The sequence below is a fragment of the Pogona vitticeps genome, chromosome 4, assembly GCF_051106095.1.
Source record: "Pogona vitticeps strain Pit_001003342236 chromosome 4, PviZW2.1, whole genome shotgun sequence".
Taxonomy (NCBI): domain Eukaryota; kingdom Metazoa; phylum Chordata; class Lepidosauria; order Squamata; family Agamidae; genus Pogona; species Pogona vitticeps.
Genome location: NC_135786.1, coordinates 191,874,662 through 191,891,597, shown reverse-complemented (window position 1 = coordinate 191,891,597; position 16,936 = coordinate 191,874,662). Strand labels below are relative to the sequence as shown.

At 39.4% G+C, this 16,936-nt stretch overlaps 1 protein-coding gene across 50 annotated transcripts in view; it reads right to left on the bottom strand.

The window, feature by feature from the left end:
- DTNA (dystrobrevin alpha) overlaps positions 1–16,936 on the bottom strand; it is a 271,418-nt gene that overhangs the window by 35,880 nt on the left and 218,602 nt on the right. For 20 of the 50 annotated variants that reach the window (XR_013545373.1, XR_012086859.2, XR_013545374.1 and 17 more), the window contains 3 exons: positions 10,050–10,127; positions 8,959–9,051; positions 3,020–3,107 (listed from right to left, as the gene is read on the bottom strand). Coding sequence is in view for 45 of the 50 variants with exons in the window: in XM_072998896.2 (XP_072854997.2) it covers positions 3,020–3,107; positions 8,959–9,051; positions 10,050–10,127 (259 nt within the window). In the remaining 5 variants the exon portion in view is untranslated. The remainder of the gene's footprint in view (positions 1–3,019; positions 3,108–8,958; positions 9,052–10,049; positions 10,128–16,936) is intronic. The other 30 variants (XM_072998908.2, XM_072998904.2, XM_072998907.2 and 27 more) reach the window with 2 other exon arrangements.

Genomic DNA, 16,936 nt, shown 5'->3' with positions numbered 1-16,936 from the left:
GAAGGGGAGTCGTTGCTCTCTTCCTTTTTGCTAAGCTCCATGCCTTCTCAAAAGGCAAGGGTGCATGCGGGGCTTAGCAAAAAGGAAGGGGAGGCATTGCTCCCTTCCTTTTTTGTATGCTCCGTGGTTTCTCGAAAGGCAAGGAAAAGTGGCAGTCACTTTGACAGCCACTTTCCTTGCCTTTTGCCAAGGCACGGGCATAGCAAAAAGGGAGCCCTTTGACCCCTGCTTTTTCTAATTTGGAGTTAGAAAAGGGGGGTTGTTTTATACATTGGGTCATATAAATGAAAAAATACGATACTGACATTTCATTTTTTGTGTGTTCTTTCATTTGAGCTTTCTTTTACACTTTGCCTGTCAATTCTCCCAGGAATTTTTTCATCCAATAGATTTCTGAAGGCAGGAATGTTGAATTTGTAAAAGGACCTGTATTGGTTGGAACCCCCTCCCATTTCAAAGACTGTAGGGGCAAAAATTGAAATGGAGGAGGGACGGTTCATGGTTGAAATCCTAAGAATGTTATGTGTTATGTGGACTCTTTCTCTTGTTTATTTTCTTCTGCAGCAGTGTCAAAGCAGTCAGTTCAGTTTCAGATGCTCAGAACACACTAGGGTAATAGCTGGAAATCGTTGACAGCTTAGTATTTGGCTTCCAATGCCTCTATAGGTCCCTGGCCAACATGTTCTGTGGTTAGCCAGCAAAGATCACTCTCCTTGTGTTGCCTTTCAGCCAGGGAAACTGGCTTGGATCTTAATCCTAGATGAAGAGGAATTAGGGGACTCCACAGAGCTTGTTTCTCCTTCAAGATAGGTTTTTACTAGCTCCAGAACTTCAAGCTGAGCTCAAAAGAATTATACTGGCATTGACAGAGAGCTGGAATTGTCACCTAAACTTCGTACCTTGGCAGAGCTAGGTCAAATAATCTCAAAAGGCCAGCCCGACCAACACCAAAGGCTCTCTCTCAATAAGAGTACAAGGAAGCAGATTTTATGTCAAGTTGGTTTCTGATAGGGTTTTTAAATATATTTTTTCCTGGAGAGTTTTCTTATCCCATCAAGGATGTTAACAGTACTTTTGAAGATACATCTATTACTGTTTTATAGTTGCTGCTATAAATCAATTTGGATTTCAGTCTGTAACTACAGATTTATGGGGAGGGATCTCACACAATATCAAAATAATTTAAATCAATAATAATTATAAAACAACAGTAAATGCAAAGCACAACTGCTTAAATTCTGTTGCTTAGCACAGTTAAGTTGCAACCAGCATAGACCCAATGAATCAATTGAACTTACAGAGGAGTCCACTCACCAAATCCCCAATGATTCAGTGGGCTACTCTAGTTGCAATTTACTAGACTAAGTCACAGGATTTCAGCCACTGAATCGTGTGACTCATCATGCCACTGGTAATGCCTATGGCAATTTTGTAATCTGGGGCCGTTTACCTCTCAAAGTTCTGCCATTTGTATAGGTATGCAAGAAGATTTTGACCATTATGTGAAGTTTTTCAGTGTACTACATTACTGTACAAAACCAAAAGATAAAATCCACCAAATGGCAGAAAAGTGCTAAATTTTGATTTCCATTCAAGAGTGGAACATATACTTAATTCGCGAAGGCTTTCATGGCCGGGATCTAATGGTTGTTCTGGACTTTTCGGCCTCTTTGGCCATGTTCTGAAGGTTGTTCTTCCTGATGAACTCTACCCACCCACAAGGACAGGGGATCATTACACACAAAAGACCAGCTAATGACACCCATCAACCACAGGAACAGATAATCTCTTCTCCTTAGCACAACAATACACCCACAACAATACACACTAATCACCCATTTACAGAAAAAGACAAAAGCCTATCTCACAGCCATAAATACTGCACTCCCAAGCCAACTACACCAGAGCACAGGTTGCTGTCCTCTGAAGATGCCAGCCACAGAGTCTGGCGAAACGTCAAGAAGAACAACTTTCAGAACACGGCCAAAGAGCCCGAAAAACCCAGAACAACCATATACTTAATTCACCCACTGAAACCATGTAAGTGCTTTAGTCTGGTAGCTCACAAGCAAAACTTAAAGGACAAAAAGGGCAATATACTCATAAATAGTAACTGTTAGATTAGAAATCCCTGTTATGATCTAGTGTTGCTAGAGAATTAGTGGAGGTTCCAACATATACCATATTTGCCGGTGTACAAGACGACTGGGGATATAAGACGACCCCCCCAACATTTCCACTCAAAATATAGAGTGGATGGCTCTGCTGCAGCGGCGGCGGCAGCTGCCCGGGGCTCTGCCCGAGTCCGCCCTGGAAATTAATGGCTGGCGAGGAGGAGGGCGAGGAGGAGGGGAAGCGGCCGGTAGCAGCGGAAGAGGAGGAGGAGGAGGGTGGGTGGGCGAGCAGGCAGCTGGCTCAGCGGCAAGGGTGAGGAGGAGGGGAAGTGGCCAGGTGGGCGGTGGCAGCAGAGGAGGAGGAGGAGGAGAAGCGGCTATCCGGCAGTGAGCAGGCAGCTGGCTCAGCGGCGTGGCAGGTAGCCTGGCAGCGGGCTCTGCCCACTCAGGCATGGCTGGCTCTGCTTTCCTCCCTCCTTCCGGACCAACTGCCTGCCTGCCTTCCTCCCCTGCCAGCGCGGCCCCACGTCACTCACTCAACGGTGGTGGCAGTGGCGGCGGCTCCTTCCTGGCCCAACTGAAGTGCAACCGGCGTATAAGATGACCCCCCCCCCACTTGGAGGCATGTTTTTGGGGCCAAAAAAGTCACCTTCTACACCAGCAAATATGGTATGTAAGGGTCTACAAAAGTTGGGCAGTGCACCATCTCTCTCTCTCTCTCTCGTTAAGCATTGCTAAGAGGTTAGCCAGCCTATCCCAGGGAATAGTTGCAGCCTACTTTTAGTGTAATCTGTGATGAATGGCAACTATCTGAATTAATTTTCTTGAGCTTGGTGAACATTTCCATTTAAGCAAGTTTTTAAAAAAGAAAGAAGCAAAACCTCCCCCTAATTTAAACCACTTACTGATGAAGTAGTCTCTGCTGCCAGTCTTGCTGCATACCTGGCGATCAGTCTGTGCTCTTCATCTAGACGGTTTGGGCTGTCAAGCAAACTGTTGTGGGAGGTGCAAGGAAAAATGGAAGAGCCATTAATATATAGGTTAAGAGGACTATGTTCCTTAACCTATATAGAGAAAATATGAGCAAAGCTGGGGCATGATAGAGGTTAATAAAATTATGAATGTCATCAAGAAAATACACAGAGAGAAACTTTTCTCCCTTGTTTACTCAGGGTTACCTAATTAAATTGCTTAGAGGACAACACAAAATAAAGTGTGCCAGTGATCACTGACATGAGTCACTTCAAAAGGAGATGAGACAATTCTATGGAGTACAGATCTCCCAACTACCAGCCATAAACCACACATTTACAGAGGCAGTATGCTTCTGAATATCATTGCCTGAGGAGAAAACCAGTGAAGGCTGTTGCCTTCATAATCGTCTTCTGGGCTTTCAGAAAGCATTTGCCCTGCTGCTGATGGAAATGCCATGCTCTAATCTAGTATGGCTTTTCCTAGGTTTTAAAATTGTTAACCTTGCCTCAATTTCAATCCATCAAATTATTTTAAACTAAATCTGATTGTTACTCCTTAGAGTAGATCTACTGAATCAATACAGCTTAGGTAAGTCAGCATTTAACATAAGTCCTATTGATACAATAGCTGAAATCCAGCAGTAAGTCACAGCTACAGTAGAGCCATTGAATCCATAGAATTTACATAAAGGTTGACTCAAAAAAATCCCTAATAACTGAATGGACTGCTTTAGTTGCAACTTACAGCAGGATTTCAGCCCATATATCTACTATAGATGGAACAAAAAGTTGGATTTAGGTCCTTGTCGTTTTGGAATTTCTAACACAAGTAATCTTATTTTACTCCTTTTTAGTGAAGTGAAGTATTATTTTATGGAAATCCGAAAGCATTATAATGCAAATTCTGCTATTTAATACTGTTTTTCACTTACCAGATTCATGTATTTTCTTTTTTTGGATTTCCCTAAACTTGGAAAAGTTACTTTTCTGCCAGAGATTGGGAAAGTTACTGTCTAATATCTTTTTTGTATGTGACTGTGGGGAAGAGCTATTCTAGTAAGGATTCTTTTCTAATAAGTTACAAAAATAAAAGATGCTAGAGGAAATAACAAAAATAGTGTCTGCTTTTAACAGAGAGTAACTTTAGAAAATTTAAATTAGTTCAGATTGCTTTACATATAATAAATTGGTCCTATAATGAAGATTGGTAATATACAAGTTAATACATTTATGGTACAGTCCTATGTATATGCTCAGAAGCAAAACCTTCAGAATTCGATGGAATGTGTTCCTAGATAATCAATTAACATTCTTGAACTAGTTGTCTGTAAGAGTATTATTAGTATTTTATTTACTATATTTTTATCTTAATGGGCATCCACTAACTGATCAATCAACTGCACAGTAATATGCATGTTTACTCAGAAATTAATCTGATTGCATTCAATGAGACTACTTTCAGGGAATTTAATATAATATGGGAGTTTTGGACTGCAATTCTGTGCACACTTACTAGAGAATAAAGCCTGGTGAACAGAGTGAGACTTACTTCTCAGTAAAGATGCAAAGGATTGTGCTGCAGAGCATTAGCTGATTAAATTAATGGTTGAAGAAACAGAAACATGCAGACTTAAAATAAACATAAACAGTGTACTCCCTATGCATGTCTATTCAGAAATCCCACTGAATGCTCGTATGAAACGTATTCACTGGTAAGTGTGTATAAATTTGCAGCCTAACTTATTTAATGTGAACACTCTCATAAACAGCTGGTATAAGGCATAGGCATAAATTGCTCTGAGATTTTTCTTCATGGCCATCAGCCCTAAATTGTTTCAAATATATTTTTCCAATGTTCCGGTGTAGTTTATTTATTACATGAGCCTAGGATAGGGCAAAATTCATCTACATAATGAAATAGGATGTCAGACAGCACTTGGAATTCTGTACAGCCAACTCAAATTGTTTTGGTACTGATCACCCTTCTTGACGAATAAATAAAAATCTCCTGAAATGGTATGTATATAAAATCAGAACTGAACAAAATGTAGAAAAGGGCAACACTGGAAGAAAAGTGCAAACAATTAAATTATTCGAGAGACCTCTGAGAAGCCAATTCTAATCTTTTTATTTCTGCATCAGCCTATACTGTACAACTATAGTAAAAGCAGCATAAATATCTAGATACTGCAGGGCCATGCAGAGGCTATGAGACATTTCTGTCTCTTTTGTGCATATGCTGTAATCCAGCGTACTGTGATGAGGAGGGATTCTCCCCTTGGCAGTCATTGCCTAGCACTCTGCACAGAGTTAAGTGGTTATTTGCAAGCAGGAAAGCTGTTTTCTGGAACTGTGCTGTGCTTTGCAGGCAGGTAACCTATTGCCTGAAAAGAAGTTGTACTTTGTAGGTAGGAAAGCTATGCTTTGTAGGCAGAATACCTGCTGCAATGAATAGGATCTTCTCTACTTTCCCAATGACCCCACTGAGTTGTAGAAGAAAATGAAGGTGTGTAATGGAGAATGCAGCTGAAAAGAAAGAAAAACAGCTTCTTGCTGCAGAAACTGCTGCCAAAATATATTATAAGGAATTCTAAAATTTTTTGGCTGGTCCTCATGGTGAATGCTTCTTGCTGCAAGGCAAGTATGTCATGAAAGGGCCATGAACATCCCCTATGAGGCTTGCAGCTAGAAAGCCAATAGACAGGATGGAATGTCAAAACAACCTCATATATCATCACCTCTAGGCAAAAGAAACACTGATATAAACCACTTATTTGCTGTCAAGTCAACTAAACACGTAAATTCATCTTGGGCACATGCATTGCAGCTGGAGGTTACAAAAAAGATGCTGATATTACATAATGATAGATAAAAACACAGAGCAAGAATCTTGGTTATTTTTAAGTGGGCACATGTTTGGAGACTGCCAGAGAATTTTATTGTATTCTAAATCAACTTAGATGATTCCAGCAAATAAGTCATATCATACTCAACTGGTAAAAAAAACAAACAAAACAACAACAAAAACATACTGCCATAGTGCAGTAAAAAGAAGCAGCACTGATTTGGAGGAAATTTGTTGCCCATCCCCAAATGACAAAAATAAACAAGCAGTGCAAAGTACATTTCATTTCTGAAATTTACATAAAAAAAGAGATCAGATTTATTAGAACCCACATACATTGGATTGTTTATATTGGTCTATGTCCCTGATGTAGCCTCATCTCAGTGTTTCTCCCATCCCCTGGAACAGCATTCTTATTTATAGGAAACTCTGATTATTGTGGGAGTTGTCCACTTTCACTTGGCCACTGTAGCAATGTAATAGCTTCTTGGTGTTCAAAGATTAGCAAATGATGCTATTTCCAAAGTGTCACCTGTTGCATTTTGCACACCATCAAGCTGTTCTTAAACATAAAGAGAAGGCCAGGACAGTTTTTTTCCTGGTCAGCTGGCAATCCTAGGTCATTCCATTTTTTTCAAGCATCCCAGATCTCTCAGATGAAGCTACAGATCACTCAGATAAATAGTTCAGAACTTCACAGCAGTATTGCATTACTTTTGCATTATTTGGCATTTGCCTTCTCTTGACAGCATTCCTCTCCATGACTATCCAGACATGCTATCTGCTTTCTATACAGGTACCTCTAATAATGGGAGACTATATGCTGTTATGCATACTACAACTCCAGGTAGCTCTTGCTTTAATTCAGCTTTTACTTGAGGCTTATCCAAGGAAAGTGATTTCAAAATGTCTGGTTTGCATGGCCCTAATATCTGGCTACTCTTATGGTTACGCAAAATCATCTTGTCATCTGAATTTCTCTTCCTGAAATTTTAAACTGATTTTGGCTTAACAATGGCTGTTAGTGTGAACAGTGATTCTGCTTCCTTTTTTGCACTATAAGTAGTACAGAAAACCAATCTTGTTATTCAGAACTTTCTGGCCCACTGTACAACATCTCTGTGGTTAGAAGACAGCCATCAGTTTCATGTATAGCTACTGACAATAAGTGTCATCTCAGGAGACTAAGGATAGTTTCAGGAACAATGTGACTCTATAAAGAAAACCATATAGTCTTCGGAAACAACCAATTATTTTATATTGGGTCAGTTCAAATTATTCACAATCGTGCCTTTTTCCCAACTCATTTCCAGCATGGTTTATCTAATACAAGGTTCAGATTATTAGCCATCAGCTAATTTTGCCTGTTGAAAGTTCAGAAGGTAGCCCTTGTGAAAGGCTGAAACTCTTTTTAATTAGGGGCGCTCAGACTTCAGTCTTTAAATATTAATAATCAGATGCTTGTACTACTTGTTTGTTCAACTGTTTGAACTATGATGGATTTTACTGCATTTACATCTAGTTTTCTGAAACATTAAAGGCTTGCTGTAGCACATTTTCTTTTCTCTGCTAAACATGTGAACTGAAGTTCAACCATATCAGCACAAACTTACCAAGATAAATAGAAATGAATTATCTGAATGTTACTGATACTATGAACTACCGGCAGACAAAAAGCTATGGTTGGCAAGAAACATAGGGCACTCTGCATAGAATATTCCCATGATGGATAACACGTCCTGCTGTATAAGAAATTATATATATATATATAAGACCCATCAATTAAATATCTAACCATTAGAAAGTGTTATTTTGTTCACCATGAAGCAGAGAATGTGCTAAGCTTGTTTGTGACACATAGAAGCAGATACTTGTTTTAATGATATTTGCCAGGCAAAAATCTGGCTCAGTACAGAGTTCCAGTTCAATTATGATGTTGTTCCACAAGTACTTCGTGAATATGATGTCCAGCCAGTAGCTACATTCTGAAAGGCACTGTAGAGTGGATCACAGCATGCTTTCTATCAACTTGGTGTAGAAACTTCTTTTGAGCACCATCTTAGGCACTGTTCTGGAATAGCAGCAGATAAATAAAATGTCTCCCCCCAACTCTTTAAAATAGACTTTGGAAAAATTACTTTTTAAAATTAGCCCTTGAGGATTCTGAGAATTGTTATCCAAAATGTAGCTCTTCCAAGTTTTGCTTTTAACTCTTGTCTTACCACATGTTCAAAGTGATTTCAACTAATGGGTGAATCTGTGCATTTGGTTCCCCATATTTCTAGAGATAAGCTAGTGTGGTCTGTTTGAAAGGGAACTGGACCTGAAAGAACTGGGTTCATTTCTCTGCTTAGGCATGAACTCCCTAGATGTAAATATCTTTATATTACAGAGTTATTTTGATGACAAACAACATAACAATTGCACATTAAGAGCACCGTTTAGACAATTATTAGTAACTATTGCTTGCCAACTGTACAATACTAAAATAAGCTCATTACATCTGCATATGTTTATTAAATGCTCATTGTTCAACAAAGAGTTTGTTTACTTAGAAATTGCTTCCCTGAATTAAGAGTGATGGACATAGTGTAGATCACTGCATGAGGAGCAGTGGCCATTTCTGCCTTCTCAGTATGCACATGTGCAGTGAAAACATGGACTTATGTTAGCTGGGTATGAGAATCTTCATATATATATATATAAAGAAGTGTGTTCAATATACACAAAGTATATGAAGTGGCCCTAGACTAATGTGACTCATAGCTCAAATGTTCAGTGACTAGGATAAATGTGTCAGAGCTTGTATAATATCTATAAGTACTTTTATGACTGCCTTTTGAAGGCTAATATAGTACAAATAAATGTTCATAGTCATAATCCTACCCAAGGCAACCTTTCTTGGGTAACATTCAGCACTGCTGCTCAGTCCATTTAGTTTCTGCTCTTGTCTTTAGGAACTGCAGTCTGCCATGACCTGGATTCACCAGGCTGATCCCCACCAAGGTGCCCAGCCTGCACTAACCGTGAGGGGTTGTTCTGGAGCATGTTGACATACAACCCAATGAGAACATGTTCATCAGCCAGCCTGTCTGCAACATCGAGGCTATACTGTAACCTGAAATAGGGTTGGGGGGAAAAGGGTGTAGTCCGGACAGACAAAGAGAAATAAACAGAGAAAGCAGGAGCAAGTAAGAGTGTGAAATGGGAATATATAAAAAGAACAGTCAAACCTTCTTCAACAAACAAGTTCTGATGTTTTATCAGTTCCAACCAATCAGGGTAGAATTTAGAATTATTAAGAAAGAGGGCTTTGTAAGACAAGAGTTTCAGTTTGCGTAAGTATGCAACATGCTTACAAATATCTAAAGAAGTATAGAGCATGCCTAAAGAAGCAGAGATGCTCAAGGACCACACAGAATCTGGCCATGGATTAGTGCTACAATGCAGCATAATTTAAACAATAACAGCTTTCAGAAGCTGCTAACTGAAGCAATTTTTAAAGACGTTTTAAAGACAATTGACATCAGCTGTATTTCTCAGAAGCGATCTACATAATGAAACAGAACACGTTACACAGCTCTTGGGAATGAATGATTTCAAATAGTTTCAAATGGATGTCAGAATCCTAGCCCCTGTAAAACAGTCCCTTTGGACATAGCAATCTAGGGCATCAAGGAGAAGACTAGCTTAGAATGCTCTCACTGATGTCCTAGATTTTCATGGTTGGGGAGATTTTTTTTTAAAAGGGATCAATTAAATATGTAACTTCCCCAAGTGCACGTCAGGTGCTATAGTTCTGGGAACTGTGTACCACATTATTCTGCTACACACACATACAGATTGGCTGTCAGGATGGAAGTGCAAACTTTTAATCACACATACAGCAATGTGTTTCAAAATGTAGAATTACCTGGATTTTAAGATATGATATCAAGACAACTGTTGAAATGTTAGCTATATATGCTTTTATATGCTTATTTGTATTTAATCCAAATGGCAAATGAAAGAGAAAACCTTACTTGGTAAATGTCGAACATACAGTATTATTGAAAGGAGAAGGCATTTGCTTTAGTTATGTTAGTGCAAGCTATTGATGCACCTTTCAAAACTTACCCTTTGCCTTTCAAAAAAGCTGGTGCGGCCCTAGCCAGCAGTTTGTTCTGCTCTACTTCATTATTCTTGTAAGGAGAGCTAGTTAATGAGACATAACAACTAAGAAGACAATAAACAAGGACGGCTTAAATCTACTGAAATTCATACACTAACCCTGAACCATATGTCTGTAATTTTTAGCACAATCCTATGCATTCCAACTCAGAGGTAAACACTGAATTTAGTGGGATTTATTCCTAGGGTGGTCCATATAGGCTTATACCATTAAGAAACAATTTAAAAAATGAAATTGCTTCAAAACAAAAAACAAGCAAAAACTCCAGGATTTTTCTATCAGAAAATGTTGATTTTCTACAAGTATATAAAAATTCACTATTTCCACTTCTGTAGGTTATAAAAACTTTATAGGAGGCTGATAAGGTTCAACCAAAATGGTTGCTGGAAAGCTATTTAATTCCCATAGAGTTTCTAAGTTGCAATCTGGATACTGTATGGTATTAGATTTAATGGTACCAGTTCTTTAGAGCATTTTCTGATAATATTTCAGTCGTCATCTGCTGGGAGGACAAGGAAGGAGGCACAGTTTTATGCTTTGTGGCTATATAATTTTTCTCCCTATTATAGTTGTACTCCAAGTAAATGTCTATAAACAGCTGACCCATCAATGGATATCTCTAATTTACACATTAGGAAAGTGTTATGTTATTATATAGCTCTTAACCAGAGTTATTAACTGTTATATTTCTTTATTTTCATTTTCATTTTTAAATATATAAAGAATATTGATTTGTACTTCTTGAAGGAGCTTTGAAAAAAGGAAACATTTTTTTTAGGCTGTGCATGCCATACCAGTCTTTTCATATCAGCTACAAGAAATAAAATGGCAAAAAGTACAACAGTTGTATGCTGCTCCCAGTCCCTTGATCATCCTTGTTGCCCTCCTCTGAACTTGTTCCAATTGTCATCATCCTACATAAAGTCTGGTGCTCAAGATGAATCAAACTGGTACAACTGTGCCAGATAGAGGGGACTTGTACTTCACTGGATTTCGAAACTATAATTGTTAAAGGTAAAGGTTCCCCTTGACATTTAGTGTAGTCATGTCTGACTCTAGGGGATGGTGCTCATCCCCGTTTCCAAGCCGTAGAGCCAGCGTTTGTCCGAAGACAGTTTCCATGGTCATGTGGCCAGTGCAACTTAGACACAGAATACTGTGACCTTCCCACCGTGGTGGCACCTATTTATCTACTCACATTTGCATGCTTTCGAACTGCTAGGTTGGCAGGAGCTGGGACAAGCGACGGGAGCTTACTCCATTGCACGGATTCAATCTTACGACTGCTGGTCTTCCGACCTTGCAGCACAGAGGCTTCTGTGGTTTAACCTGCAGTACCAGCACGTCCCTTTTACTTCTCCCCATCTCTTATCTACTTCTGTTAATGCAGCCTAAATCAGCCTAAATCAGCACTAGCCTCTTTTGCTGCCACATCATACTGTGATTCATATTCTGCTTGTGATCTACAATTCCAAGATTCTTCTTGGACACAGTATTACTGAGCCAAATATCCTCCATTTTGTAATTTTGTGTTTGGTTTTTTCCCCCTTAGGTGTAGAATTTTGCATGTATCCCTGTTAAATTTCATACTGCTGTTTGCAGCCCAATGCTCAAGGTTATCAAGATCACCCAAGTTTGTGTCATCTGCAAATCTGATATGCATTCCTTGCACCCCTTCAAGTAATTCATAAAAACGTAGAGGAGCCCTGAGCACCCACATGTTACCTCCTCCGAGTTTGTGAAGGAGCCATTGATAAGAATCATTAGAAACAGCACTATTCATACTTGTCCTTTGTTCTTCCCCAGTAGTGGATTTGAGTGCTTTCCAATTTGGGTGACTCATATTCCAGCACTATCTCTTGTTTCATTTGGATTATCATCATAGAGTTTTTCAGAATAAGAAAGGCTAAGAAGTGGTATTCCATTGTCATCTTCTATGCAGTACTAACAAAAGTTACTTGTGCTGTCCAATGGCTGCCTTCCATTCCAGATCAATGAAATGTAAAAGTAGGAAACAAAGCTGAACCAAATGTTGTTGGACATTTTGGCTCAGGGGTTAGAAATGAAGCAGGAAAATGACTTCTAGAGTTCTGTAGAGTACTTTGGGAAAATCATGAGAAAGGTGGGATGCAGCAGGAAAAGAGGAAGACCAAATATAAGATGGACTGATTCCCTAAAGGAAGCCACAGGCTTGATTTTACAAGAGGTGAGCAGGGCTGTTGAGGACAGGCCATTTTGGGGATCGCTCAGCCATGGATGCTATATGCCAAGGGCGACATGATGACATATAACAAGAACAGCACCAAAATATAATTTAAGCATACTTTCTGAGGAATAGATTTGCATTGCTAAATTCAACTGATAATGAACCAGTTTTGTTGCCAATAGGTTATATGCAGGGAATTCTCAAAGAACTATACTTCCCACAATACCCTAAGCCTCCCAGGAAGCACTGGACCAGGAAGCAGACCCCAGATGGCCTACTGCCTACTCAACTGGGCAGCACAGGAGTGGTAGAGAGCAGCAGCCAAAAAACAAATAAACAAACAAACAAAAAGATGTGCTGCTTATTTATCGCCCCATAGTGCTTAAAGTACTCTCTATGATGGTTGTTGTGGGTTTTTCGGGTTCTTTGGCCGTGTTCTGAAGGTTGTTCTTCCTGACGTTTCACCAGTCTCTGTGGCCGGCATCTTCAGAGGACTGGAGTAGGAACTCTGTCCATGCTCTGTGAAACATCAGGAAGAACAACCTTCAGAACATGGCCAGAGCACCCGAAAAACCCACAACAACCATCAGATCCTGGCCGTGAAAGCCTTCGAGAATACACTCTCTATGGTGTTTACAATTTTAATTATACAGGCTACACATCCCCCCCGGCAAGCTGAGTACTCATTTTACCAACCTTAGAAGGATGGAAGGCTGAATGAAGCTTGTGCTGGCTACCTGGGATTGAATCTGGGTCATTAGTACAGTACAGCAGTTTAACCACTGTGCCACAAGGCTCCCTGTGCCACAAGGAGGCCTGGAGCAAGAAAGGTAGGTCCTGGGGCCTGTGAAGGGTGTGTGTGTTGCTGAGCTACACAGAAAGCCCTCTTAATTTAGAGATGGGCTTGAGCCAAACGAACCATGAATCAGTTAAGATTTTTTTTAATTGGTGTGGTTCATGGACACCGATGAACCACAAACCATCACAAACAGCCACTGTGATGGTTTGTGACCATCTCTAATTAAGAAGACAATTTTAATGTTGGCAGTGGATACATTGAAATTGTTAAAGATTTTCTTTATTAGATTTTTATTGGATACAGAAATATTTTTGACGTTTGTATTTGTATTAGCATTTTTAATTTTTTTATTTTAAATTAGAAGATTTTGTTTACCTTGGTCCTATCATCAATCCAAATGGAGATTGCAGCAAATAAATCAGGCTGAGACTCAAAAGGGTGCCAATGAAGGAAATTAGAAATGATCAAGTTTAAGGATGTGCCACTGTAAGTCAAGATCATTGATATTATTGTACTCCCTAGTCACTATGTATGGGAGTAGAAATGGGACAGTGAGGAAAGCTGACAGGAAAAAAGTTGATTCATTTAAAATGTGCTGGAGGAGAGCCTTGTGGAGATCTTGGATCACCAGAAAGTTGAACAAATGGGTCTTAGAGCAAATCAAGCCTGATCTATCTCTGGAGGCAAAAATGATGAAACTGAGGCTATCATACTTTGAACAAGAATGCAAGATTTTCTTGAAAATACAATAATTCTGGGAAAAGCTGAAGGCAGAAGGAAAAGAGGAAGACAAAATATGTGATGGATTGACTCCCTAACGATAGCCACAACCTTGAGTCTGCAGGAGTTGAGCAGGGCTGCTGAGGGCAGGACATGTTGGAGAGAACTCATTGACAAGGTTGCCAAAAGTTGGAGGTGACTTGACAGCATGGAACAAAAACAACTTAATAATTTAATAACTCTCTCAAAATATGATTCTGTAATCAACTGTACCTGACAGTTGTTCAATCCATTCATCTCAATTTCCTAGATAGGTTCAAGCACTGGATTTAACTCCTTGGGTTTTTTGTTAGTGTTTAAAAGCCAGGAACATTATGCACAAATGGCAATGCCCAAGTATCAGAAGAAAGCAGAACCTGTCTCTAAACATGCTCACAAATTATTTGGTAATCTATGACAGCCCTGGAACCAGCACAGATTAATCCCCTCTTTCCCCAGTGCTTTCAGTGGGAGGGAATCAGTTTTAAAGACAAAAACCTGGGCAGGAAGGGGGGGGGAAGCAAAAAAAATTGATCTCCCTCATCTCCATCTTGCTGACACAAGTCTGATAGCATGCTATGTGCCTCAGAAAGTGTAATATTACAGTATCTGAATGCCATTATTATCATTATAATTTAGTAAATTAGAATCTCTCAATTTCTTTTTCCTTGTCTTATGGATTCCATATGGATTTGTTCAGTGGTCTCACCACTCATGCACAGATCTCATACTAATGTTTAATGTTATTGCAGAGTTCCAGAATTCCGGCATAGAAGTTCCTCTGAAAAAAAAAATCCCTCCCCTCAATGGACCTAGACAGATTGTCCCCAGACCATTTCAGTGTGGTTTCTCACTAGTCACAAACACTAATTCACTATCAAATTTTATCTATAGCAGAATGCTGCAGTATCAGAATGAAGATACTGTTGAATTCAACTCTAGGTAGAATTCGGTCATTCGGTTGTGCCTTATCATTCAGCTGTTATATGAAAAACTGTCAGAATTAATTTCCTACAAAATAAGTGGGCAAAACTGCAAACAGAAACCATACACAGATGATACAGAAAATCAAAATAATGCACCATTCAGCTCTTATAAAGAGAATAAATAATTACTTCCATTGCTTTAGACTTCTCAGGATGCCAGTTACCTTGTTTTGTTGCAGATCTGTACAAGTACTGTACCTGTGAAATTCTTTTTTTAGTCATATGCCAAGAGTAAGGGCTTTAAAAGATTCAAATATTAATAGATGTCAGTAGCGAATCAGTTAAAGGGAACTATGGTTTCATCCTAATCTTAACTAAACATGGTGTGATGCTGTAATGTTGTCAATAGGTGTTCAGAATAAGACATATTGTTCCAAAGATCCCTGTCCAAGGTCCTGAAGAAGCAGCCAAGTCATTTTCTTTTTTTAACAGTACGGAATGGAGGCTAATCCCGCATTCTGCCAGCTAATACAGTCACAGATATGCACTGTACAGATGCCATATTTCTATGAACTCATATAATCCACAATCCAAAGAGCTGCTTAAACTCATACAAGACATGCTGTAATTAAAATGGGATTCAGTTAATTCACAGGGGACAAGTCTATTAGTGGCTCTTTGAAACAAAGTCTAAATTCAATCTTCATGTTTAGTCTACCACTAAGTACCAGCGGCTTGGGGAAGGATATTTCTTCATGCCTTGTGTGTGGGATTTTGAGAAGCAATGGCTGGCCACAGGGAAAAACAGGATGTTGGACTGGCAGGATCTCTGGTCCGCAGGAAGCATAGAATGCTGTACTAGCACAGGTCTTTCATAACAGGGCTTTTAAATATGCTGGCCTAGCAGAATCTTTGGCATAGCTCAGTGGTTTAGGTACCTTGTGGTGGACCCAGAGGTTGGGAGTTTGATTTCCCACTGTGCCTCTTTGACAGAGCCTGGACTCAGTCTACAGGGTCCCTTCCAGCTCAGCAATTCTCAAATTCATTTTTTTCTGTAAACATCATACCCCTGTCATACAGTCCTTTTTGAATCTTTCTCTCTTCTAGAAGCAATTTGCAATGCACCATGGGGGATTCCTGTGTGAGGAAAACAGTTTGAAGCTTTTTTAAGTTGATAAAATTATTTTCATAGTTCTTTAACTATCATATCCATGATATGAAGTGGAGAATATCCCTTCAGATGGAACAAGCAGTATTTACTTTTTCATCCATAGTAGGGATATTTTAGAAAACTCTTAAGATACAGTTTTCTTAAGTTGATAGATACAGGTATACAAAGCAAGAAGATAACAAAAAGCGATATCCAAGGATCAGAAGGGGGATTTCCATGCTGCCAAAGACTTGAAACACGTCTCCTTGGGCTTCCTCGCTCCTGGCTGACATAGACAGACATATCTGATTCCCATTCAAACATTGTTATTTTTAAGCATGTAGAGGGAGTCAGGAATGTACAATTCAGTCCTGCCTCCGTGGGGCTTGGGAATGTCTGCAAAGGAGTTGTAACCATGTTCAAGTGGTTTTGACACTTGGTGGTGACAAAATTCCACCCAATTAGCAATGCAGCTGGTTAGTTTCCTAGTGTCATGTTCACCAAAGGCATGATTACAGCCCTTGCAGACCTTCCTCTGGCAACATGGAGAGATGTGGAGTAGAGGGGGTAGAACTGGATTTTGCACTGATGGGCCCTTCTATGTGTTTATGGATTATAATCTCTAAATAGATCTAGATAAAGGTTTAGCATATTTCAATGCTTGTGAAACAAATACAAAATAGTGATGACTTCTCTAGCCCAATGAATACCCTGCAAGCTTATTAAGACAAGGAATGTTGCACTTCCTACTATTTTCTGAGGAGATCTAACATAAACAAAAACTACCAGGATTACTTAGATACACTGCTCAACCTTCTTTGTTTCCAAAATTTTTGTTTGTTCACTTCATTGTAACTTTTATTGGAGAAGATAGATGAACTAACAACTGAGATAACAGAAGGACCACGGCACCAGTATTCCAAATCTGACTCTTTTCAAAGAGAATGCCGAAATCATAACTTACATTTCACACATCTCTACACTAATGCATA